Source organism: Schistocerca serialis, chromosome 12, assembly GCF_023864345.2.
Source record: "Schistocerca serialis cubense isolate TAMUIC-IGC-003099 chromosome 12, iqSchSeri2.2, whole genome shotgun sequence".
NCBI lineage: Eukaryota > Metazoa > Arthropoda > Insecta > Orthoptera > Acrididae > Schistocerca > Schistocerca serialis.
Genome location: NC_064649.1, coordinates 4,289,670 through 4,313,837, shown reverse-complemented (window position 1 = coordinate 4,313,837; position 24,168 = coordinate 4,289,670). Strand labels below are relative to the sequence as shown.

Genomic DNA, 24,168 nt, shown 5'->3' with positions numbered 1-24,168 from the left:
GCCGTAGTGTGTCCAGCATATATAAAGGAAAAAGGAATCCGGGAAATAAAAATGGTTGACCGTCTCATCTACTTAGAGGCGTGGAAGAAGTTTTGACAGACTTCACCCTGTGAATCTCTCATCTATCTTTGCCTCAGTTACATCTTTCCATTTTCTCCCCTTCTGCTTACCCCCCTTCCTGTCTCCCTTCTCTTTCCTCCCCCAGCAGCTACTGTCCTTTCTCCTCAAGGAACTGCCCCTCCTCCTCCTCCTCCTCCTCCTCAGCCAGTGAAGAAATTCTCTTCTCTGGCTGCTGCTACATTGGGGGCTCCCTCTCAGAGCACACCTCACTGGCGTTCTCTAGATAGGAAGCCTGTAACCTCGGGTCAGACAAGGGACCCAGTCTCTGAAGGCTCCAGAGCTGCTCGCCCTCTGTCTGACCTGCACATCACTGCCTCCTAGTCCCCTACTGATGATCACCTCCCTCCGGAGGGAGGAGAACAGCAGCGCAAGTTCGAGGCTCCTCCGGCATCCCGGAGGGGATCGCCCCCTCCTCCTTCTCTCTCCGAATCGGTCCAATTTATATAGATCTCGCCCTATCCTCTCAGTGACGACCACTGACCCGGTGACGTGTCCTACCCTCATCTTCTTTATATCTGACACGAACTCTCACCACATTATAAGCCAGTGGAATTGTAAAATATATTACCGTCACCTATCGGTAAAACAGCTCGTTTCCTCTTATTCTGTGTTCTGTCTTGCTCTTCGAGAAACGCACTTCCGTGATGACCACTCTTCAACATTTTGCAGTTGTCAGGTGTCGTGTCAGAACTGTGTCGAACCTGCGATAGCACCCGGAGGGGTCTGCACTTTGGTTTACAGTGATGTCATCAGTGACTGGATCCCTCTTCGCACCAACCTGGAAGCAATGTGTGAACAACGCCAGCAATCGACATTGGCAATGTGTACCTTTCTACAGCCACTTCCTTACGTTGAGCTGCCTATCTTAATACAGCAGCACTCACCCCTATATCTCCTCCTCAGGGACTATAACGCACACTATCCTGTGAGGGAGTGACACTTCGACGTGTAGGGGTTTTCCAATTGACCGAATTATTACAGACTTTGATTTATGTCTCGTCAATGACAGTCCCCCTCCCCCTCCCCCCATCGACTGGTACTGTGGTGGACCGAGGACGTAGCAGTTGCTATCCAGGACTGCCAGTGGGCACTGCAGTGATTTATACAACTCCCTCCACAGACCAACCTTATCACTTTTAAGCATCTCTGTGCTAAGGCTTACTATCTTGTTAAGCAGAGTAAAAAGGAATGCTGCGAGCACCGAGGCAATGTGTTTCCTCCCTAGAGACGAGTGCCTCCTCATTGCAGGTTTTCTGAAAGATATGTAGCTTTCTGGACTGCAAACGACAATCGACTGTCCGGGGTGTTATCCTATAAGGTGCACTGTCTGATGCGTCAGTCCTCGTAGAACATCTTGCGACACACTTGACGACAGCGTGGGGTCATCGTCCTACTCTGCAACCTTCCTCTGGCAGAAATCAGGAGTTGGCGAAATCCCCTTCTCTTTCGACCTGCACCAAACTGAAGCCTAAAATGAACCCTTCACTGAATGGGAATTCTTGCAGGCTCGTACCTCTTCACGTGACACGGCCTCAGGCCAGGTTCCATCCACAATCAGATGATACAACACTCGGACGTTACTGAGAGGTGACGTCTGTTCGGGGTCTTTAACAGCATTTGGCTAATGGTTCTCTTCCCCAGGCAAAGGGGAAACGGCATAGTTCCCCGTCCTTAAACTCGGGAAGAACCCGGCATCTCTCGACAGTTACCGACTGTTTAGCCCCAACAGTGTACTTTGTAAACTGCGTGAGAGGATGATTAACTTCAAATTATGTCGGGTCCTCAAATCTCAGTGCCTTCTGTCCCGGTATTAGTGTGGCTTCTGGGAAGGGTGATCTACAACTGACCATTTGCTCAGATTGGAAGCAGCAATCCGACAGGATTTTACTGACACCGTATTTGATCTACGTACAGCATATGATACCGCTTAGTGCCGTCACATTTTAAGTATTCTCCACGACTGGGGCTCTTGCAGCCTCCTTTCAATTTTTATCTGTGATATTTTAACCCATTGGCTCTACCGGGTTAGAGTTGGCACTTCGTTCTCCACCCGTCGGATCCAGGAGAATGGTATCCCACAGGTTTCTGTGTCAAATGTTGTACTCTTCGTCACCGTCGACAGGCTCGTAGCCCCCGTTTGGTCTCCGGTTATCCCGGCATTGTACATTGACGATTTTTGCATCCGGTGCAGCTCCCACTCGGTAGCATCTGCCGAACGTCAGCTCCGAAGCGCCATCCTGTCGACCTCTGCATCGGCCCTCTGCCACGACTTTGTTTCCTCCCTCCATAACGTGGGTTACGCATTTTTGCCGTCGACCCAGGACACACCCTAAGCCTGAACTTTATTTATGTGACCAGCACCTAGGTGTTGTAGCACAGTCCCGTTTCTTGGGCGTTCTTTTTGCTAACGAGCTGACTCGGCTGCCCCATACACCACCTGATGACTATCTACATGCAGCAGCTTAATGCTCTCTGCCTCCCGGCTGACATCTCGGGGTGCAGACCGTGCTACTCTTCTCCATATTTATAGCGCTCTGGTGTTGTCCAGATGAGATTATTGGTGTCAGGTTTGTGGCTCAAAGGTTCCTTCCATTCTGAAACTACTTGACCCTAATGGGGTGCCTCTTGCAATCGGTGCCTTTCACACTAGTCCCGTCGACCGTCTCCCCACGGAAGCTGGGATTCCCCCTCTACAAATACAATGGAACCAACTACCGGTTTCTTATGGCATCTCCATTTGACGATTCCCTGACTATCCTGTGTACCTCGTCCTCTTTGTGAACGAGGGACGTTTCCCTCCCGATACCCGGCCGATTGGAATGCGTCGCACTTTTCTCTGTCAGGAACTCCGTCTCCACTCACTGGAAAGTGCCAAGCGCGCGCGCGCGCGCGCGCACTCACGCTCACACACACACACACACACACACACACACACACACACACACACACAACTGCCATCTCCAGATTGTTCCTATTATGTCTCAGCAGATGATTACTTTTTAATGTAGAGATGGTGTCCTAATTGGGTGTGCCATCCCCCAACAGTCATCTCAATGTCTGATGGAAGTTGTGCATCAGTGCAAAAATGAATGGTGAGAAGTGGGAAATAACAAATGTTAGTTGAATGCAGATGTGCTGATTTCGTGCTGATGACACCGATGGAAGGAAATACTGCTATCAGGACTGAGAATAACACTCTCCACTGATGTAAATTTTTCCCCGCCAGCAGGAAGATTACCAGTGTGTGAAGTTTGTAGTTTACCACTCTCAGTACAGTGTTTTAAATACTTTAATAGTGGTTTATATGCTGTCATATTGCCTGGAATTCTGTCCACCATTCTTGCTGATGACTGTGTAATGTATGACAAAATATTCTAACGATGTTGGTTTTCATCCTATAAGTGTTGGGGAGAGATGGTTAATGAGCTCTGAGTGGATAGACTAACCAGGCAGTTGTAGAATTTTTACCAATTTTAAGTGTCGTAATTTTGTTTGTCACAAAGGCAGTTTTTTCAATTTGTTGATGGATTACTGTTCTCTCGGACCCACCGCTCCAACATTTGCGTGCTGACACAAAGTAGGGGCACTGATGACTGGCTGTTCAGTGGACCAAATCCATCATCATGAAGTCAAAGCTCGGGTTTTTCTGTAATAATGGGGAAGGTCCCAGGGCTCTACTCACACTTTGGAAAGATTAAAATTATGGCAATAATTTCCTGGCTGTAGAGCACATTCCATCTAGTTGCAGGTCTTCAGAGAGTTGCTGGATTGGAAGCAAAAGATTACTTTGTCTTTTAGTGTCCACTGCATTTGAACTGGTTGCAAAGTGGCCTCCAGTTCTTCCAGTTATCGCAAAGTGCAGTGGAACTTTGAGAGCACGGCATTTTCGGGATGGAAGGACTGATGACACTATCGGTTGTTCCTGTTAAACCCCAACGTTGTCACCATTGTCTATCTTTGATGGCCACAGTGTTGATGGGATGTTAAACCGTAACCGTACTTCCTCAGTTACATTGCCCCCTGTGTTAGACCACTGTGGATAATATGCAAAATTTCCATCGAACAGTGCATTGAAGTAAAAACGTACATGAAGTGTTTATTAATGAACCTAGCAATCATTATATCATACATATTTTGGCTCAATGGCTATTTTGAATCTGTTGCTTGAGAAGACCAGCTTTACTGGAGAAAGTACAAGCCACCGATCTTTAGATCTGCATACAAGTGTGTGGACTAATTATTTTAATGGGAACGAGGGACCGATGAGCTAGCAGTTTGGCCTCCCCTCACCTCCACCCCCCACCCCCTCTCTTTTAAACCAACCAACCAACTAAACTGCAAAAATATTTCCTTGTACCTATTTACTCAGTGAATGGATTTCATTTGGCGTGTGAATTTCTTCTTTGAATGTATCATCATAAAACCAGTCAGATGATGGTTGTACTGCAATGCTTACACATTTTCTTTTTGGTTTTGTCTTTTCAGGGATGGAACAAAATTGAAAACACGACAACACAGATGGATTTGGAGACAGTGTTTAAATGCTGTGGGTTCGATAAGGGAGACAATACTACTTTTTGTGTGAGTACATATACACATATATATCTTTGTGCAAACATGCCTGGTTCGACATAATGGACCTGCAGAGAGTTGACAAATAAGCAGTTCATATATCTCGATAAGGTCGCGTACCTTTGGTTGCGTATAGCTCGCACCAGTCTCCTGTTGAGTAGTGGACAGCCCTCATCTCCAAACAACTTTCGAATACACAAAACAGACGGGTGTGCGCAACAAGCTATGTAAGAGGCCCCCAGTTTGTTTGGAGACCTCCTTTGTCCGTGATTTGTATTATGACTCGTGAGACTGCCAGCCAAATGCCTATTAATTTTTTGCTTATCTTCCCAGTCTCAGCTGGAACTTCTGGCGGGGAATTTCAGATTAGCAGGTCTGTAATTATTTCCAAACATGTTTTGTGCTCTTATCCTTTCTAAGTATTTTGTACTTTATTATTAATATTGTGTGTTTCAATTAATTTATTTTATTATGGAATTTATGCAGTGTGTGATCTCTAATGGTATGTTGTGCTCTTGTGGAAACAGCAAAATAAGAAAATTTTTGATTATACAGTGTAAACTAATCCTGAGTGTGTTTCTACAGAGTGAAATGTTTCTGTAGTAAATGTGTGAAAAACCTGTTGATATTGTAATTTGTTTCCTGCAGCCAGACTTGTGCAACACACAGAAGTGCTCGAAGTGTGGCGAGGCCCTGCAGAACACCATCGACTATGCCTTCAAACTGTCCGGAGGGATAGGCTTGTTCTTCAGCTTCACAGAGGTAGGGGTGATGATCCAGAGGTGTGACATTGCACTAGTTGATTTAAGTCTCACAAGCTTTCCCCCTTACCTTTCTTGCAAACATCCTCATTATGGTTTCTGCTTTGGTGGATAAGTCTTACATCATGTCAGAGTACTTTGCCGACTCATGTTACCTGACTGTGAAGTTTTTATTACAGTGTGGATTTAAATATTATTTCTAGACAACCTGTTCCTTGTTGATGTTATGTGGTTCCCGACTCGTGATTTGAACCTGGTATATGCTGTTCCAATTATAGTGCATTTTTATCCATGAGTGATTTTAAATAATTTGATGATGTCAAACTATACAGAAGTAAATATAATACTATTAGAAATCCATCACTAGAGGTACAGTTGTTGTAGATTCAAGAAATTGTGAATTATTACCATTGGGAATATTTTGTGATTTGGCTGAGGCTTTTGACTGTGTGGACCACAATATTCTCGTGTAAAAGTTAAAATATTATGGAATGTGGACATAGGCAGTTCAGTTTTTATTTTATCCTCTGTGGCAGAAGGCAGTGCATATCAGTTCCGTGTCGGTCGCATAGCAGTAAGCACTCAGAATTCGAAGTAGTCATACACAGTGTACCACAGGATTCTACTCTGGATCTTCTTTTGCTTCTCTGCCACTTGCTTTGGTAGAAGCTGCAGATTTGGTCTGTTTTGCAGATGGTACAAGTATAAGAATGAAAAATAATACCAGAGAACCATTGCTGAAAATGCGACTAACAAAATATTTGGAAACATCATCTGGTGGTTAAAGGCAAATGGGTATTAAATCTGAACAACGTTCAGTACATACAGGTCAGTACATCTCATAGAAGACCAAAAGGTGTGAAAGTAGTCTACTTTACCAAGGATGTACAAGTCATTACAGAAACCACTGCCTAGAATTAATAAAGCACCCACATTTTGGAGTATGCACAATCACTGCTACAGGTAATTTAAAAATGAAGAAACTGCTGTATTCTGTATATCTTCCCATTCACTAATGAGTTTATCATTTTTTTTTTTGGTATAAATTCAATCGAATAGTATGTTCAGAGTATACAAGTGTGTGCTAAGAATTGGTTGGTAGGTTTGAGGGGTTGTTGTTGTTGTTGTGGTCTTCAGTCCTGAGACTGGTTTGATGCAGCTCTCCATGCTACTCTATCCTGTGCAAGCTTTTTCATCTCCCAGTACCTACTGCAACCTACATCCTTCTGAATCTGCTTAGTGTATTCATCTCTTGGTCTCCCTCTACGATTTTTACCCTCCACGCTGCCCTCCAATACTAAATTGGTGATCCCTTGATGCCTCAGAACATGTCCTACCAACTGATCCCTTCTTCTGGTCAAGTTGTGCCACAAACTTCTCTTCTCCCCAATCCTATTCAGTACTTCCTCATTAGTTATGTGATCTACCCATCTAATCTTCAGCATTCTTCTGTAGCACCACATTTCGAAAGCTTCTATTCTCTTCTTGTCCAAACTATTTATCGTCCATGTTTCACTTCCATACATGGCTACACTCCATACGAATACTTTCAGAAATGACTTCCTGACACTTAAATCAATACTGGATGTTAACAAATTTCTCTTCTTCAGAAACGCTTTCCTTGCCATTGCCAGCCTACATTTTATATCCTCTCTACTTCGACCATCATCAGTTATTTTGCTCCCTAAATAGCAAAACTCCTTTACTACTTTAAGTGCCTCATTTCCTAATCTAATTCCCTCAGCATCACCCGACTTAATTAGACTACATTCCATTATCCTTGTTTTGCTTTTGTTGATGTTCATCTTATATCCTCTTTTCAAGACACTGTCCATTCCATTCAACTGCTCTTCCAAGTCCTTTGCTGTCTCTGACAGAATTACAATGTCATCGGCGAACCTCAAAGTTTTTATTTCTTCTCCCTGAATTTTAATACCTACTCCGAGTTTTTCTTTTGTTTCCTTTACTGCTTGCTCAATATACATATTGAACAACATCGGGGAGAGGCTACAACCCTGTCTTACTCCCTTCCCAACCACTGCTTCCCTTTCATGTCCCTCGACTCTTATAACTGCCATCTGGTTTCTGTACAAATTGTAAATAGCCTTTCGCTCCCTGTATTTTACCCCTGCCACCTTTAGAATTTGAAAGAGAGTATTCCAGTCAACATTGTCAAAAGCTTTCTCTATGTCTACAAATGCTAGAAACGTAGGTTTGCCTTTCCTTAATCTTTCTTCTAAGATAAGTCGTAAGGTCAGTATTGCCTCACGTGTTCCAGTGTTTCTACGGAATCCAAACTGATCTTCGCCGAGGTTGGCTTCTACTAGTTTTTCCATTCGTCTGTAAAGAATTCGTGTTAGTATTTTGCAGCTGTGACTTATTAAGCTGATAGTTCGGTAATTTTCACATCTGTCAACACCTGCTTTCTTTGGGATTGGAATTATTATATTCTTCTTGAAGTCTGAGGGTATTTCGCCTGTTTCATACATCTTGCTCACCAGATGGTAGAGTTTTGTCAGGACTGGCTCTCCCACGGCCGTCAGTAGTTCCAATGGAATATTGTCTACTCTACTCCGGGGGCCTTGTTTCGACTCAGGCCTTTCAGTGCACTGTCAAACTCTTCACGCAGTATCATATCTCCCATTTCATCTTCATCTACATCCTCTTCCATTTCCATAATATTGTCCTCAAGTACATCGCCCTTGTATAGACTCTCTATATACTCCTTCCACCTTTCTGCTTTCCCTTCTTTGCTTAGAACTGGGTATCCATCTGAGCTCTTTATATTCATACAAGTGGTTCTCTTTTCTCCAAAGGTCTCTTTAATTTTCCTGTAGGCGGTATCTATCTTACCCCTAGTGAGATAGGCCTCTACATCCTTACATTTGTCCTCTAGCCATCCCTGCTTAGCCATTTTGCACTTCCTGTCGATCTCATTTTTGAGACGTTTGTATTCCTTTTTGCCTGTTTCACTTACTGCATTTTTATATTTTCTCCTTTCATCAATTAAATTCAATATTTCTTCTGTTACCCAAGGATTTCTACTAGCCCTCGTCTTTTTACCTACTTGATCCTCTGCTGCCTTCACTACTTCATCCCTCAAAGCTACCCATTCTTCTTCTACTGTATTTATTTCCCCCATTCTTGTCAATTGCTCCCTTATGCTCTCCCTGAATTTCTGTACAATCTCTGGTTCTTTCAGTTTATCCAGGTCCAATCTCCTTAAATTCCCACCTTTTTGCAGTTTCTTCAGTTTTAATCTACAGGTCATAACCAATAGATTGTGGTCAGAGTCCACATCTGCCCCTGGAAATGTCTTACAATTTAAAACCTGGTTCCTAAATCTCTGTCTTACCATTATATAATCTATCTGATACCTTTTAGTATCTCCAGGGTTCTTCCATGTATACAACCTTCTTTCATGATTCTTAAACCAAGTGTTAGTTATGATTATGTTGTGCTCTGTGCAAAATTCTACCAGGCGGCTTCCTCTTTCATTTCTGTCCCCCAATCCATATTCACCTACTATGTTTCCTTCTCTCCCTTTTCCTACACTCGAATTCCATCTCGCGTCCGTCGGTCGTCGTAATTTAATGTATATATTATTATTGTTGTTATTATTTTTTGATTGTTGCCGACTTACGTGGTGGGCCTTCATAAAAATGATATTTAAGTTGAACAATGTAATAAACTTTTCATATAAATTTCCTCGGCTAGTCAGTTGACGTTAAAGCAAAAGATCTTTAGTTATTAATTACAATTGCGGCCCACACACGCGCGAGAGTATTTTCTTACCTCCGTTAACCATTGTATTGTAGTCAGAGTCCTGGCTCTGGGTCTCGGCTATGCTACTGAAAATAAGAATCTTAAAGCTAAGTATTTCTGCAACTTCGTGCGGCTGTGGAGAAAAATTAATATTATGCTAATAGCGGGCGAGTTTTCCGCTTCCGCTAATTTTTCATAAGTTAATATCGCCACGTAATGGCGTCGTTGGCTGCATCGGCCGCTGCGATTGTTGAGCTGTAAATTACTTGAATGCAGGTTAATTCAAGGAAGGCGGACATGAAATCGGGATCACCTCTTACAAATTAAAAGTGCACAATAATATTAAATAGTTATATTATATGTTTAACTCATACAAATATGCTTACATTTGTCAGCACACACAAGATGTCCCTCTAGACACATTCAAGACAAGCGAAGAAGTGAAGTCGACTAAAAAATTAACAAAAGAGCGTATCTTGTCGTCTCTTTAGATCATTCTGTCATAAATTATTTCTTTGCAATCTAAACCTACACAGAGAAATTATTATTTTACGGCTACATGATAAAAAATTTGGCACTGAGGACGCTATATTGCCCCCCGAAATGTTTGTGTCATAAAAAATGTTCGTGTTTTTTGACACAAATATTTCCACTTTCATGTCCACACTGTCCACACGCAGATTTTTCTTTCACAGTTTACATATGTCACATCGTATGTTGTAATTACTGAGGTGCGTTGCACACAAAGTGTAATACAGATGAAGTTGAAGGTATACAACCACGAGTTAGTCCGGAATATTTGAAGTCCCTGGGGTGTCAACTGTTCGCTCCCCATTTGGCGCGGCCGTAGGGAAACCTGGGGAAAACCTCGGCGGAGTGACAGACTAACTGCTTTGGTCACTTTCACTTAATTGTTTCTGGAATGTCATTGGAGTACAGGATGTGCATACAAATATTTTTGTTGCACTATGCAAAAAATGAGGTCATTAAAACAATTGATTGCGGTGTCGTTGATGATCTACGCCGCGACGTTTGGCTCGCGACGGCGTCGGTTGGTGTGTTCGGTACTCGGCGTTCGCGGCGGCTGCAGTGAGGTCAACGCCCGCTCGACGCCAGCGTGTGTCTCGCCGTCGCGGAACGTCAGAATCAGCTGATCGGCTGCACCGTTGGCGATGCGCTTCTTTCTCGGCCGGGCGTGGCGGAGTGGGATGATATCCGCCCCCCGCTCTTGTTGGCAGGAGTCAGCTCTGCTACGCATCTCCGACGTAGTACATGAAACATACACACAACCAACGTAATATTTGTTTCCCGCTGCAGATGGTTACGCTAGTGGGAAAGAAGCATTTATTAGTGCGGCAGTTGTTGTTAAGTTTTCGCCAGTTTCCGAGTGTCAAGCTAGCACTGTCTTGCAGAAAACATGACATGGACCTTCTCCCGTGAATGCAGTTTTGATGCAATACTGTTTCCATTACACGTCAGTTTTTGTCTTGATAAAATTATTTATGTTTTCGCCGCACTCGCAGGCAGTGGTGAGTGTTCCAATACGAGCTTAGCACAAACATTCGCCGTTTCTGCGGTCGCTGTTTTGCAACAGTCCACGCATCGCATTCCAATCTCGCATTATTGTGCTCACTGAAACTACAGTCTGTCCCAAAAATATTGACTGTGGGTTCACTTCACGTTAACAGTTCACATTTATAAGCAAATTCACAGTTTTTCGTGCGTAATATTGGCGTTTGGCGTCCTCACCGCTGTTGAACGTTCAATACTAGCACTTCACTGTCCATATCACAGTTTCACCTTCACAGTTTTTCACACTGTTTAAAGTAACTGTTTCGATTAGTTCACAAACACTAATGTATTTCATTCAGTCTGAACTGGATTTTGGCTTGTGCTGGATTTTACCAGTCTCTCGCACTACTTGTCTCTTTTCCTTTTCCACTTAGAGTCGTACTTGCCTTCAGATTTTTTGACTATACAATTGTATTTCCGTCTCATCTGAGGTCAGTCCCCATGTCATGTCTGCCCACTCATTGCGTACTTGCCCTCCAGAGCCAGGCTCGACTTTACAAAACCTTGCCTCTCGCATTATTGTACACATTTTATAATCTAGGCCTAGCGTGCAAGTTCCTAGATTAATGTTAGATTTGTGACTTTTGTTTGCACTACAAATTCGTGCAAATCTCTGCCTTAGCAGATGGCAATATATTTTAACACTGCTAAGCGGTAGTCGCGTTTACTGATTTGCTTTGTACCTTGTCCACAACACATGAGGCACCTTGGGTGATGTACACCCTGCACTCACATTGTTAAGTAAATTATGCTTGAGCATATTTAAAGATCGGTATAGACATAAATACATGAAACGACATATACACTATAATATTGAATTTCATAAGTTGCGTTACTACTACAGTTCAAAAATATTCATGACACACTAATGAAAAATTCTTTCATCATTACATGTTATTGATTTTTTTTTTAATATTTTTAAAGCATTTTTCAACATGAAATTTGTAACATATTCTTAAACCTACATTCATTTTTTTTTTCAAAATGCAATTGCTTAAAAATACTATTATTCCTTAACATCTACAAAATTGAATCGCACTAATCTTGTGTGCCTCATTGTCTTTAAATATTACACTAAAATCGGAACATTTACACACAGAAAAAATACACTATAAACTTAACCTACTACACACAAATGTAAACGTTGCTCTACTGAGCGAACTTCTTTAAGTCTTTGTATGGATAGAGTCCTTTAATCTCTCCCGATTCTACATCACCCAACAAATAGCTACATCCATGTGGTATGTCTATGATTTTGTAGGGCCCGGCATACACCGGTTGCCATTTTTTATTCTTTTTCGCTAACAGAGATGACTTGGGATGAGTCCTTATTAGCACCAAGTCACCTGGTTGATACACTGTTACCTTCTTTAGTTTCTTGTCATGCTTCTCCTTTCGGCGCTCCGCGCACCTCGTTAAGTTATTTAAAGTCTCAGCTATAATTTGTTCGTGAGGTACAACTTGTCGTGGTACAGTTGGTAATGGTGACAGCCAGCTGTCGGTTTCATTCTTTCCAAACATGACTTCTAGTGGAGTATAACCGGTGGCTGAATGTGGCAATCTATTGTGGAGTTCCTCAAAAGTCGAAACGTATTCTGCCCACTTGGTGTGGCGATTTGGAATGTAAGTTCTCATGAACCTGTTCAACTCTTTAAAGGTACGCTCTACAAGACTGCTCTTCGGGTGAAATCGAGATACAAAAATGTGTTTAACACCTTGCTCTTGTAGAAACGTTTTCCATTTGAGACCAGTAAAATAGGTGGCATTATCGGATAATATGATCTGTGGTTTGCCAACATTAACAAAATAATCTGTTCGTAATTTCTGAATGAGGGGTGTGGCCGTTGAAGCTTTTACAGGATAGAATTTTAGAAATTTGGAAAAGTCATCATATACACCAAATACATATTTCACACCACCTCTGCCAGTGGGTAGTGGCCCTAGAATGTCAACAGAAACTAGTCGTAATGGTTTGTTAGGAACAACAGAATGCAATTCACTTACAGTGGGCAGATTTGTAGGTTTCGTCCTTTGACAAACTACACATGTCCTTACAACATTCTGAATTATTCTTTTCATATTCTTAAAATGACATTGTCTTGCGAGAAGTGCTCTACATTTTTCAATACCCACGTGTCCCCACGAAAGGTGCACGTGCCAGATTAAATCACTGATACATACTTCCGGTACACAGATACACCACAAGTCCTTGTTAACATCCTTCCGGTAATATAATACACCATTTTGCACAGAATAATGACTACCTATCTGATTTCCACCCGAAGATAGGAGTTCTTGTTTGACTTTTCCCCAAGCTGTATCTTCGTCCTGTAAACTAGGCAGTTGCTTGCACGTCTGCAGGAACTTTTTTCGACAAGTAGGGTCTTTCATAACTAAAATTTTGTACTCTGTTGCCTGTTCTAGTATTGTTGTTAACTCAGGCAGACCTTGCGGCAACCGTGACAAAGCATCAGGTACTACGTTGTCACAACCTTTTATATACATTATTTGAAATTGATATTCCTGCAGAGCAAGCACCCACCTAGTCAACCTGTCGTGCATTAACTTGCATGTCAGCAAAAAATTTAAGGCCTGATGATCACAGAAAATTTTTACATTTTTTCCGTACACATAGTATCTGAACTTCTTCATGGCCCATACTACTGCTAGTGTTTCGAGTTCGGTGACTGTATATGATCGTTCACAACTTGACAACACTCGGCTTGCGAAACCGATTATTCTTATGTTCTTGTTTCCACCATCCTCATCGATTTGAAATAAACAAGCGCCTAGTCCGACAGTGGAGGAGTCTGTAGCAAGGCAAAATTCCTTTGACATGTCAGGATGTGACAGTAGATTAGCATTTAGAAGGGCTTGTCGTATTTGCTCAAATGACTGCTGGCACAGTTCATTCCATATCCAGGGTGTATTCTTTCTCAACAAGTTTAACAGGGTATTATCATTTAAAAGCTAGTCAGGTATGAATCGTCTGAAAAATGACACTAGACCCAAAAATGCCTTTAACTGTTTCTTCGTTCTAGGAGGAGGGAAGTTCTCAATTGCTGCCATTTTCTTCGGATCGGGCACAATACCTGTAGGTGATATTACATGACCAAGAAATTTTATTCTCTCCCTGCCAAATTTGGATTTTGCGAGGTTTGCTGTTACGCCTACCTCAGAAAATCTTTTTAGTTCGTATCTCAGCGTGTCCATGTGGCTTTCCCAATCGGGAGTAGCTATTAATAAGTCATCGACATACAACGTTACTCGGTCCAACAAATCCGGTCCTAATACTTTATCGAGCGCTGCAATGAAGACACCTGCACTAACATTTAATCCAAATGGTAAAACTTTAAATTGGTAACTTCTGCCGGCAAACACAAAGGCAGTGTACTTTCTTGATGATTCAGTTAGTGGGATTTGCCAATACGACGAACGCATATCGACAGAGGTCAGATATTTAACTCCATAAAACTTCTGTATCTGTTCATCCAGGTTTTCTGGTCGCGTTCTGACAGGTACAATTATTTTGTTAATATCGCGCGCATCAAGCACGAGACGTATACTGCCGTCCGCTTTCGCTACGGCCACGAGCGGACTGCTGTACGGGGATAGAGATGGTTCAATTATCCCCCAAGCAAGCATTTTTCTTATTTCCTTCGTAACTGCCTCCCTCTTTGACCACGGGATGGTGTAGTTTGCGTGACAGAAAGTATCATGAGGTACTACTTCGATGTTATAGGTGTAGCCCTCGATAACACCGGGTTTTTCCGAAAACACATTCTCATAATCTGTAAGTAGCTGAGTCAATTAGTTTTGTTGTGCTTCAGTCAAATGTTCTGACTCCCTAACTTTCATGGCTATCAGTTTCCTTTTTTCCTCTTTATCTTCAGTAATAAAATCTTTATAATATGCTTGTCTTGTACTTAAGTCAGAATATAAATTCATTACCTGTATTCCTTCGAATCTCGACTGAAAGTTCCGGCAATATTTACCGTGCACTTCCCGTGTCCTCAACAACGGCAAAACTACACGTCTATCCTCATTCATAAGGCTTACTTCCCCGCACAAGAGGTCGATTTTTGCGTCCCTCTGGCGTAAAAATTCCATCCCCAGGATGCAAGCAACACCACGAGCTTTTCATTGCTTCATTTCCTACCGTAAACTCGACTTGCACCTGGTGCTTTGTGATATGAGATTGTGCACCTATTGCACCTGTTACACGACAATTCTTCACTGGCAATACTGGTATTCTATTATTTTGACTCAAGTACTTGTAAAAATTTGCACTCATGACATTGGTTGACGCACCGGTATCGCCTATTATCTGTATTGGTGCTCCATACATATCTGCATGCAATATAGCCTGCACAACACTTTTGTCGGTTCGGTTACATTTCTGCGGTATGTCTACAAGTTCCTTTTCTATTTTTGTTCCTTCATTGTATCTCAGCATACAAAGTTTATGGCTGTCATCCGTGAATGTGCCCTCACTACACCATCCTGCAGCCAACAACGGAGAGCGTATTGTGGCTGTCTTTAGTTTAACGGATGAGCATCAGTGGGTTGACAGTTGTCTGTCACTTCCACTAACCTCACATTGTGGTTCTGGTTGTTGTTGTTGCTACTGTTGGGTTGGCCGCCCTGCCTCCCCGATGGTGTATTTTGATATTGTGTATGGCTCTGGTTTTGTGGTGGTCGGTTGTAACTCCCTGACATGTTCTGTGACGGACCTGGGTTGGCGTTCCATTGTGGCGCTGTGTTTTGTTGCCACTGTGGTGTCGGGTCGTTACGACCACGCCACTGGTTTCGGTTGTTCCGCCATTGCGGATTGCCGTTACCATTATATCCATTACTCATGCGTCCATCATGATGTCTCTTTCGATTTTCACGATTATAATTGTTGCCGTTATAACCATTGCCATTGTTTGTGCCTTGATTCTGTTGCCGGTGCTCTTGCCTAATCCCGTTACCATTTGGTACTAAGTTACTACTGTTACTGTGGCTGCTATTGTAATCGGCTTTGTGTTGATTATAGCCTGCATGGTTCCACTTGTTTTCGGTTTTCATATCTTCGATCAATAGGTCAACAGAATCCACTATTTCCATGAATTGTTCTATATCGTATTCCGGCACATTGATGAAATATCTTTTAATTTCACTGGGCAACTTCATTTTTATTAATCTGATTATATCACGATCGGACATTGGCTCGTCCCTGTACCTGGTTTTGTTTATATACTTTTCGAAATATTTGCGTAACGTTCCCATCTTAGGATTGTACATTTCTGGACTGTACAACTCCTTTCGTAGTCTTTCTTGGACACTATCGGACCAGAATTTTTGCAAGAATGCACCTTCAAACTGTTGCATCGTTAGACATTTTTCGGACACGTCGGTGGCCCACAGTGCCGCGTCACCTTGAATAAAGGAGACCACGAACTGTATTCTTTGTCTTTCCGTCCATGTCCTGGGAAACACATTCCTGAAGCTCTTAATAAATACAACAGGGTGGACATTTCGTTTTTCGCTATTGAAGGGTTGGAATGTCCTGTGTTTTATTACATTGTCCTCTTTTTTGCACATCTGATTGCTACATTCTGGGACATTCATCACTTCGTGATGTGCGCTGCACGGTATCGCGTGTTGTTCGTGCTCATAATTCGCATTAGGTTGCGGTTGCGCACTCGCACCCTGCCTACCGTCAGCGTTATTACAGTAATCAGTACGCGGAGTCGGATTCATGATCTGTCCGCCACTGTTTACATTGCTTTCCAACGCAGACAGTCTCCGCGCGACCTCCTGTTGCCAATTTGGCAACTCCGCAGTCACACGGGATTTGATCTGTGTTAATTCGGCACGTAGTGCGGCAGCGCTAGCGTCAATATTTACACTCGCGGCCGCAGTCGCTTGTTCTACAGCTGTTTTTACATCGCTTTCCATCTTTGCAGATATCTCGCGATCCTTTACTTCTAGCCATTCATTTAATTCTTTTTCTACTTTTTGAGCTTGCACTTCCAAATATGCGTCAATACTTTTCCGTGCATCTATCTCCACATTATCCACGCGGTTGGTTAAAGTCTGGACATTGTCTTCAAGCCTAGCCTGCGCTATCTGTAATTTTTGCATTTCGTCGGCTAAGCTTTGCACAAGATCGGGTATTTCTTTGCAAGCGTCCCGCATCTCGGCAAGTTCGCTTTGGATCCTATCTAGTTTTGCTTCACTGCGCTGCTCTTGTTCAATGAGCTTTTGCGTTAATTTTTTCTCCTGCTCATGCAGCATCTGAGCCAGTTTTTCGTCTCTTTCCCTATCTCTTTCTTCTAACCTGCGCAGAAATTCAGCAAAAGGGTCTGCAATCGGTGAGCATACTGGTGCCCCGCTTAATCTAGCACTCGATTGGCCCCCCTGCCTGGGCAGTGGAGTTGTTACTCTATTCCCATTCTGCTGTGGAGCGTCATCCACCGACCACAGATCCTCGCCCCCCACTCCGGAAATTATGTTATCTGAGGCGGTGGCTTGGGATTCGTTTACGTATTGCAAATGATCCTCACTTTCCATATTAACAGAATTTTGTTCTTTTGGTACGGATGCTTTAGGTTGTCCTATCTTACCCATACTAAATTCACTTTAAGCCACTGACGAATCTTTAACACTGATACACACACGATTAATTATCCCCTCCAAAAATAAACACATAAATACACAAAACGAATAATTATCCCTCCAAAAATAAACATAAATACACAAAACACCGAAGGTATCTCATGTGCACATGGGTTCGATATTCCGCGCAGAGCTACACAGGATGCTTGCACAATAGGCCTTACCTTACTTATTTTTCTTTCTCGCAATCCTTTTTCTTTTCTACACTTTTTCCTCTCCAGATCTCCTCAGGGTGTGGTTTTGTTGTTGTACATGTAAAAGAATTCATATAAGCATTAATATTTTACAACAATTAGACACATACATAATTACATTCATTACAATAGAATCATATTAATCGGGCCCCAAAGTTGTGGCGCCAATCTTGCGTCCGTCGGTCGTCGTAATTTAATGTATATATTATTATTGTTATTATTATTTTTTGATTGTTGCTGACTTACGTGGTGGGCCTTCATAAAAATGATATTTAAGTTGAACAATGTAATAAACTTTTCATATAAATTTCCTCGGCTAGTCAGTTGACGTTAAAGCAAAAGATCTTTAGTTATTAATTACAATTGCGGCCCACACACGCGCGAGAGTATTTTCTTACCTCCGTTAACCATTGTATTGTAGTCAGAGTCCTGGCTCTGGGTCTCGGCTATGCTACTGAAAATAAGAATCTTAAAGCTAAGTATTTCTGCAACTTCCTGCGGCTGTGGAGAAAAATTAATATTATGCTAATAGCGGGCGAGTTTTCCGCTTCCGCTAATTTTTCATAAGTTAATATCACCACGTAATGGCGTCGTTGGCTGCATCGGCCGCTGCGATTGTTGAGCTGTAAATTACTTGAATGCAGGTTAATTCAAGGAAGGCGGACATGAAATCGGGATCACCTCTTACAAATTAAAAGTGCACAATAATATTAAATAGTTATATTATATGTTTAACTCATACAAATATGCTTACATTTGTCAGCACACACAAGATGTCCCTCTAGACACATTCAAGACAAAAGAAGAAGTGAAGTCGACTAAAAAATAAACAAAAGAGCGTATCTTGTCGTCTCTTTAGATCATTCTGTCATAAATTATTTCTTTGCAATCTAAACCTACACAGAGAAATTATTATTTTACGGCTACATGATAAAAAATTTGGCACTGGGGACGCTATATCCAGTCACCCATGACTATTAAATTTTCGTCTCCCTTCACAATCTGAATAATTTCTTTTATTTCATCATACATTTCTTCAATTTCTTCGTCATCTGCAGAGCTAGTTGGCATATAAACTTGTACTACTGTAGTAGGTGTGGGCTTCGTATCTATCTTGGCCACAATAATGCGTTCACTATGCTGTTTGTAGTAGCTTACCCGCATTCCTATTTTCCTATTCATTATTAAACCTACTCCTGCATTACCCCTATTTGATTTTGTGTTTATAACCCTGTAGTCACCTGACCAGAAGTCTTGTTCCTCTTGCCACCGAACTTCACTAATTCCCACTATATCTAACTTCAACCTATCCATTTCCCTTTTTAAATTTTCTAACCTACCTGCCCGATTAAGGGATCTGACATTCCACGCTCCGATCCGTAGAACGCCAGTTTTCTTTCTCCTGATAACGACATCCTCCTGAGTAGTCCCCGCCCGGAGATCCGAATGGGGGACTATTTTACCTCCGGAATATTTTACCCAAGAGGACGCCATCATCATGTAATCATACAGTAGAGCTGCATGCCCTCGGGAAAAATTACGGCTGTAGTTTCCCCTTGCTTTCAGCCGTTCGCAGTACCAGCACAGCAAGGCCGTTTTGGTTATTGTTACAAGGCCAGATCAGTCAATCATCCAGACTGTTGCCCTTGCAACTACTGAAAAGGCTGCTGCCCCTCTTCAGGAACCACACGTTTGTCTGGCCTCTTAACAGATACCCCTCCGTTGTGGTTGCACCTACGGTACGGCTATCTGTATCGCTGAGGCACGCAAGCCTCCCCACCAACGGCAAGGTCCATGGTTCATGGGGGGTTGAAGGTGTTTATTGTAGAACAACTTGCAGAGGCCACTTGTAAAAAGTTTCAACAGCTTCATTAATGCCCCCTTTTGCTACCATTATTGACCTTTTCTTATGAAACATGGAATAGCATGAATATATTACTAAGACCAAAAACAGCTGTTAGAAAGATGTCAGGGGATTAACATTAGAACAGACAGGGGTCAAAGTAGTGGTACATGTGTGTTTACAAACCTGACAGAGCATAACACCAAAACCTAATTCTTTTACAAATTTACATCTTCTAATCTTCTACATCTTTCCACATCGAAAAGACTCCTCTGGGATATTTTGTGTGTGTGTGTGTGTGTGTGTGTGTGTGTGTGTGTGTGTGTGTGTGTGTGTGTGTGTGGGGAGGGGGGGGGGGTGTTCCTGGCAAAACTGCTTCTGCAGCCTGTTGTGTATTTATGTATATACTTCACTTTTTCTCGTGTCAGATTGTTTTTTTTTTTTTTTTTTTTTTTTTTTTTTTTTGCACAGAAAAGGTTGTGAGTGTTAGCCACTTTTTCAGTAACATCCAAATGTTTGCAGTGTCTTCAGGCAGCTGCACTTGTATTTTAGCTGATTGCTGCCAGAAATGTTGCCAAAGAAACCTTTACGATAGAGGATAGCAGTAGCTTCTTGCTAACTATTAACCAGTATGACAGTGAACTAAATTTTAAAGCCTTCAATGCCAATATGAGACCACAGAAAATTCTTAAGACTTTATTGGTTTAACCAAAAGCAGTGGAACTTAAAAATATTCCATCTGTGGACAGAAACAGTAGAAAGCCTGAATTTTCAGACATTGAGTAGCAGATATGGACATCGTTAAGGAAACCAGGAAGTGGGTCCCCCACACAAAGTAGTAAGACAACAGTTAATCCAAATGCTGTTGCTCGACATCTAGTGGCGAAGTCAGAGCAGTGAGAGACAAAGTGCACACAAACGATGTGAAATAAGAATTCTGAACTCTTAACAGCTGAAGCTAAAGAAAATGGTAGCATTAAGGTAGGATTACAAAGAAAACGTAAAACTGCAGCTACATTCACTGAACTATAAGTGGCCTACAATGCAAAGTGGAGGAAAGACATAATATACGACCTTCATCATAAAATTTCTTGCAAACCAACCACTCGACTAATTGACAGTATGGTAACGACCAAGTGTTCAGAGTAGTCGTGGGATACATCATCAGCTCTCAAAAAAAATTAAAAGTGGTGTACCAAAGAGACCAGTCTTTGTACCACTTATCTTAAACCTATATACTGCAGACATTCTAGAAACAAAATCAAGGGAGTTTAGTTATGCTGACAACTGCGTACTTGTAACGAGGTGTAGCTCAGTTGAACAATCGGAAGAAATCTTAATGGCAGACCTAGATGTAGTTGGAAAGTACTTTCGTAAATGAAGACTCCAACCAAACATCACCAAAATGGAGGTTGCCTGCTTACAATTAAATATGAAACTGGCCAGAAGAAAACTCGACATACGGTTTGTGAATATGCTGCGCTTACGAGGGTTGTTTGAATAGCTCTCAGAACAGAATAGAAAAAAAGTACTTACATCACTGAAACTATTTTTATTTTTCAATCTAGTCTCCTTGTAGATTAATGCACTCGGTCCAATGATGTTCCAGTGCCTTGAACCCATCTCGATAATGAGTTTCCTCCAGCCATGCAAAATAGGTGTCAACTCCAGCTATCAGTTCTTCATCCACCAAGAAAAAATTTTCAGCTTTGGGAAGACATGGAAGTCTGGAGCCATATCAGGTGCATAAGGTGGGTGTGGCAACAGTTCATACCTTAGTTTGTGTAATTTTGCCATGGCAATGGCACATATGTGCGGGCACGCAGTGTCTTGCAGATAATTTTTTTGTTTCTAGTTCTTGAATTAAAATGTGATGTACCCTTTCAGATGATATCTGGCAAGCGTGAGCAACTTCAGGCATTTTCAATCGGCGATCCTCCGTGACCATTTTGTGCATTTTTCCAATGGTTTCTGGAGTAGTCACACATCTTGGTTGACCACTGCACTGATCATCACCTAAGTTCTCCAGACCAAATTGAAATTCATTTGTCCACTTTGCAACAGTTGAATATGAAGTGTATTTTGTAAATCGGCACGAACATCCTTTGCTTTCATACTTTTCTTTAAGAAGTAGTTAATCACCGCGGGTCGCTACATGGGAACAACAACGAGAGCCAAATCACCTCCACAGCTCTCTTCAAAGAGCACTTGTGTGGCACGTTTTTACAGCCAACAGTCGAATGAATATCACGTGAACAACTTGTTATGCTAGCGGTGACCTCTTGTAGTGATTGTGAGAACTTTTCAAACCACCTTCGTAGGAAAAACATCAAAGTACCTGGTGGTATTCCTTGATAGAACTGTATCTTTCTGGGAGCATGTAACAAAAATATCTGAAATATTGATTGTGAGAAATGACATCATCCAAAATCTGTGGAGTACAACCTGGGAAGCACCGGCACTTACCCTGTGAGAATGATCAGAGGTATTGTCGAATCACGCCGTATGCAGTGACTACTGGCACTGAGCCACATTCCACCCCCTCGATGATGACGCATAAATGCTCTCACAGACGAGTACAAAAAGACCATTTATTTTAAAAATCTACCAGTCCATCATGATATGAATGTTGCAGACCTTAAATTACTCTGCTCTAGACGACCAACAACTAAAGGGGCAGGAGTTGCTGTGGAAAATAGTCCAACCTTACTAATGCATGGACTCAAGCAAAATAGTAATGTGCCATAGATCCCCAAAAAAAAAAAAAAAAAAAATCAGGATTTGGCCTGCGATGCAGAATGTGGTCTGTGCTAAAAAGAATTAGAACCAAATATGGCAGATGTGCTTATTTTTTACGCAAATGGACTAAGCGACTATCTCCACTTGGCAATTGTTGGGAACCACAGACCATCAGACACATCGCAGAAGAATGCCCCCACAAGATTGTAGAATGGTAGACCTTAAGACTTCCAGCTGGCGACTACCAGAGTTGATAATTACACCAATAGCCTAGAGGTTTGCAAGTTTTTGCGTTATACATGTTATTCTATACATTCGACATATTTTTTGTGTGTGTCAAAAAGCCGTACGATACATATCATTACGTGGGTGTAGGGCTGAGGTTGACAGAGGGAGTATTTTGTACAGAATTTCAGACAAACCAATGAGAAGTTATGGCCTAAAATGTGTTCCCATTCTGTTGCCTGTCTTGCCCTCGCGGTGTCTTCCCTGCCCTTCCTGAGCCAGTAAATAGTTCCAGTCTACTTTCATCCTGTCCTGTTTTCTGGAAAAAGTGAGACTTGATTTTGGAAGCTGTCATTTCTTTATCTTTTTTGAGAAAAGAACTGCTGTCAAAACTCTGAACAGGTAAGTATTTTATCTGTTTGTATTTGGCAATAGTAAAAACAGTTAAGCTATTTTCATTTCCTCTTCAATATTTGTATGCTTCAGTGTAAATTGTTACTAATCTAAAATTGTGGCATGTGCACGCAAAGTCCTCAAATGTCAGTGTTTTCGTACTTCCTGTGTCACGCAGACACGGGAAGTGTTCAGTCTCGAGGTATTTGCACACGAGCTCAGTTGCACGTAATAACGGTTGTGGTTTCTCTTGCAGTTTCTCGGCGTCTGGTTGACGGTTCGCTACAGGAACCAGAAAGACCCACGAGCTAACCCTAGTGCTTTCCTCTAACCCACTAGAGTAATGTGCTGCTGGTTGCCGGGTGAGAACTAACTACTAAGCTAAGCTAAGCTAAGCTAAGGTCTTCCACATATCAAAACTCACCTGTCTCTGTCTTGGCAGTCCCAGAGGTTAGCATTCACAGTGTTGTGTGCCAGCAGGAGTCTCTCTCTCAGGAAGTATCAAGCACAGTGCACTAGTGTTCAGAAACTGGAATTCCTTCATGTGGCATGTGGAATGATGATAACATACTGAATTTATAATTATTTGAAAGTCTGTGACGAGCAGAAGGCAGGAGACGACCTACATAAGGAAAGAACAGATTGGGAACGGAATTGTAAGTGGTGGAGGAGGACGAGATGAGGAGAAGTTAACAGCCAGTATTTTCAAAGACTGGAGGAAGAAAACAAGAAAATGGAAAAGTTTTTACCTTAGTATTGCACTGACAGTGAAGGAGAAAATTCAGTGGACGAACTAAAATTTTGCCTTCCAAATATTGTTTCTCCTCCTGTTTGTAAATATTTGATAGAGCATATAAAATTGGTGGTCTGTGATGTCAGGCTATCAGTTTACCATACCTTCCAATTGCATTCAATGAGTAGAATTTGTTGTAAGATATTTGACAGAAACGTTCATTCTGAATTTTGCTTTTGCCTTTCAGAAAGGCAATTACTACCATAGCTAGTTTGCTAGTGCTGGAATCAGTTCTATAAAATGGGTTCTTATGATGCACAAGAATTTCTCTGGACTAAACACAGTATAGCTATTGACAGACAGCTGCACAAAAAATGCCAAATATTTTATTTGTTCAGTCTTCTTGTAGTAATTGCCATATTTATACTGCACAAAATTGTGTAAAAACTGTGTTGTCACGTTCTGCCATTTTGTGTATCAATACATATTAGAAGACAGGGCTAATTGATGAAATTTTAGTCCTTCCGTCGGTCGTAACGTATTCCTTTCAGTAATATATCGACTCGGACCACTAGGTAATCTACATAT

The 24,168-nt window shown here is 41.9% G+C and overlaps 1 protein-coding gene across 2 annotated transcripts in view; it reads left to right on the top strand.

Annotated features, from left to right (window-relative positions):
• LOC126428163 (tetraspanin-31) overlaps positions 1 to 24,168 on the top strand; it is a 72,692-nt gene that overhangs the window by 33,383 nt on the left and 15,141 nt on the right. Inside the window, exons 4-6 of one of the 2 annotated variants that reach the window (XM_050090072.1) lie at positions 4,606 to 4,701; positions 5,341 to 5,454; positions 23,104 to 23,209. In XM_050090072.1, coding sequence (XP_049946029.1) covers positions 4,606 to 4,701; positions 5,341 to 5,454; positions 23,104 to 23,178 — 285 coding nt within the window. In that variant the 3' untranslated portion in view covers positions 23,179 to 23,209. The remainder of the gene's footprint in view (positions 1 to 4,605; positions 4,702 to 5,340; positions 5,455 to 23,103; positions 23,210 to 24,168) is intronic. The other variant, XM_050090071.1, reaches the window with a different exon arrangement.